We start from the raw sequence: 2,426 nt of genomic DNA on the forward strand, positions 1-2,426 counted from the left end.
TCTGTGTGTGTGTGTGTGTGTGTGTGTGTGTGTGTGTGTGTGTGTGTGTGTGTGTGTGTGTGTGTGTGTGTGTGTGTGTGTGAGAGAGAGAGAGATTTTTAGCAATACCAAACAACTCTACCACTGTGTGTGTGTGTGTGATCTGTGTGTGTGTGTGTGTGTGTGTGTGTGTGTGTGTGTGTGTGTGTGTGTGTGTGTGTGTGTGTGTGTGTGTGTGTGTGTGTGTGTGTGTGTGTGTGTGTGTGTGTGTGTGTGTGTGTGTGTGTGTGTGTGTGTGTGTGTGTGTGTGTAAAACTCGTCAGGATGTGTGGCAGCCACGTTGGCTGAGTGTCTTGTCTTGTGGTTCTGTGTGTCGCTCCTGTGTGACCGTCATCGCCCGTCCTGCGTCCACCCATACCGCGTTGGTGTCCCAGTCGTTGGTCGGACTGTGTTTCGCCCTCCCATCAATCAATCACGTCTCGCCGCACACCAAGGGCTTATGCTCTAGAAGGAGCGAAACACGCACAATCAGCCCAGCCCACCAAAAAGGAAAGAAAAGCGACGAACATGGAGGGATGGAAGGACGGCCCACCAGGGCTCGGAGGAATTTAACAAATACAAGTCTCTCTCATAGCCACGTGCTCGAGCAAGGCGTTTACTTGTAATTGCTCAGCGGACGTCCGACGCGACGAACGTCACGACGACGCCGCGTGTGTCTCGCGCCTTGCGGGGACGCACATGACTGGCACGGACCGCGACGACGACGGCGCTGCCGTGGCCCGCGTGGAGCCAAAGCATGTGGTTCGCGACAAGCTGGTTCGCCACTGGCTGGAGGGCGAGGCTGGCCGCGACCTCGTTGCCACCTTTGCCTCCTCAATCAATGGCATTGCGGCCGCATTAGAGTCGCAGGTCATGCGTGACGCGGTTGCCGGATCGCTCCGGCAGGGGGCAGGGGTGGTGCGATCGGATGCGGCGCGCGTGCTCATTGCCAATAGCCTCGACGTCGCCGCCGAGACCATTGAGGCGGACTCCGCGGGCCGTGCGCTCGCCGACGCCCTCCGTGCGGTGGTGCATACGGCAGAGTCGGACTCAGCGCACGCAGCGGTTCAAACGGCGGTCCAGATGATCGAGCCTCCCGTGCGCCTGGGCACGACACTCGTGCGGACTGCCGTCGAGAGCCAGACCGTGCATGCCGCCCTTAGCCTCGCGGAGCATCCTGTGGTGCAGGCGGTGCTTCATAGCGAGACAGTGGAATCGACCGAGCGGTGGACCAAGTGGGCGCTCCAGCGGATGGGCGCGAGCGAGACGGTGCGAGGGCTCGGGGAGAGGACCAAACAGCTGGTGAGCGGAGCTGTGCAGAGCGACCTCGTCCAGTCCGCGGTCCTCAGACCCGAGTTTGCTTACTGACGGCACACATGATGAAAGGATCCAGCCTTGGTCCTGAGGCGATTTCGGTTACCTCGTTCTTCGTGCGGCGAGGGGCATGGCGGACCCGGCGACGAGGCGCTCGAGGGAGCCGCCGGGGTCGGGGGTGTGAGGAGGCGTTTGTGGTCGAGAGAGAGAGCATGCAGGCGCCATTGGTAGAGTTTGTTGTGGCTCCCGTAGCACCAGCGCGCTCCGCGCGCACGATAATCCAGTGCCTACACTTGTAGGCACTGAAAGCTTGTTTCTGCAGCTTGGCAACGAAACTCGGTCACAAAAGGGATTCGCTCTTTCCGATCACCTCGGGACCTCGCTATATACTACTTTACGCGCTATCCGTGACAACGCCCCCGTCCTGCCCCCGTCTGGATCGGATTGCGCACAGTTGTGGCTTGTGGTTGTGCCCGCTACGCGCTAGGGTCCCGCGCGTGAGCGTTCATCTTCATACTTCAAGGCAGGAGTTCTCCATATTGTCCTCTTTATTCCGCCTCGCTCGGTGGCAGGTGCCCCAGAGCCCAGTGGCAGAGCTGCCACGTCCCACGTGCCAGCTCTCGCCGAGGACGCCTGCCGGCGTGCCGGCGTGCGCAAGGCGCGAGACACACTTTGGGGTAGCGTGCACACGCGCTCCACAAATATTAAGACCAGCACGGACACAACGAACACTCCGTTCGGCCGGGGTGGACTGCGCACCCGCGTCCCGCCTTACTGGTATCCCAGCGAGTCGGCCGAACGGCGGCGTACTGACTACTGTCGGCGGCGGCGGCGCGCGGTCACTTCATCGCGTTCTTGAGTATGAGGATGCCGATCATGATGCCTAGAGGGTGCAAGCGCCTCCCATCACGCAGCGCGGGCCGGGAGTGGCGGGCGGCGGAGGCGGCGGCGGGGGGGCGGCGCACCGCACAGCAGCAGCAGCAGGTAGATGCACATCATCGTCTTCGACTTCTTCTGGTACTCGTTGGCCTTGTTGAGCTCTACGACGGCGTTCTGCACGCGGTCCGCCGCCTGCTCGAGATATGGGGAGATAT

General features: G+C 61.3%; 2 protein-coding genes across 2 annotated transcripts; one reads left to right on the forward strand and one right to left on the reverse strand.

Moving 5' to 3' along the window:
• Nucleotides 1–717: 717 nt before the first annotated feature.
• On the forward strand, nucleotides 718–1,386 carry EMIHUDRAFT_253842 (hypothetical protein; the record flags this gene model as incomplete). The annotated part of the gene is made up of 1 exon (XM_005782123.1): nucleotides 718–1,386. The coding sequence occupies one exon, from the start codon at nucleotides 718–720 to the stop codon at nucleotides 1,384–1,386; it is 669 nt and encodes a 222-aa protein (XP_005782180.1).
• Nucleotides 1,387–2,171: 785 nt separating this feature from the next.
• On the reverse strand, nucleotides 2,172–2,406 carry EMIHUDRAFT_253843 (hypothetical protein; the record flags this gene model as incomplete). The annotated part of the gene is made up of 2 exons (XM_005782124.1): nucleotides 2,172–2,215; nucleotides 2,298–2,406. Coding segments are annotated over 2 exons (153 nt in total), but the record flags the coding sequence as incomplete, so codon positions are not given.
• Between the last annotated feature and the right edge of the window lie 20 nt (nucleotides 2,407–2,426).

The sequence above is a fragment of the Emiliania huxleyi genome (genome assembly GCF_000372725.1).
Source record: "Emiliania huxleyi CCMP1516 chromosome Unknown EMIHUscaffold_1921, whole genome shotgun sequence".
Taxonomy (NCBI): domain Eukaryota; phylum Haptophyta; order Isochrysidales; family Noelaerhabdaceae; genus Emiliania; species Emiliania huxleyi.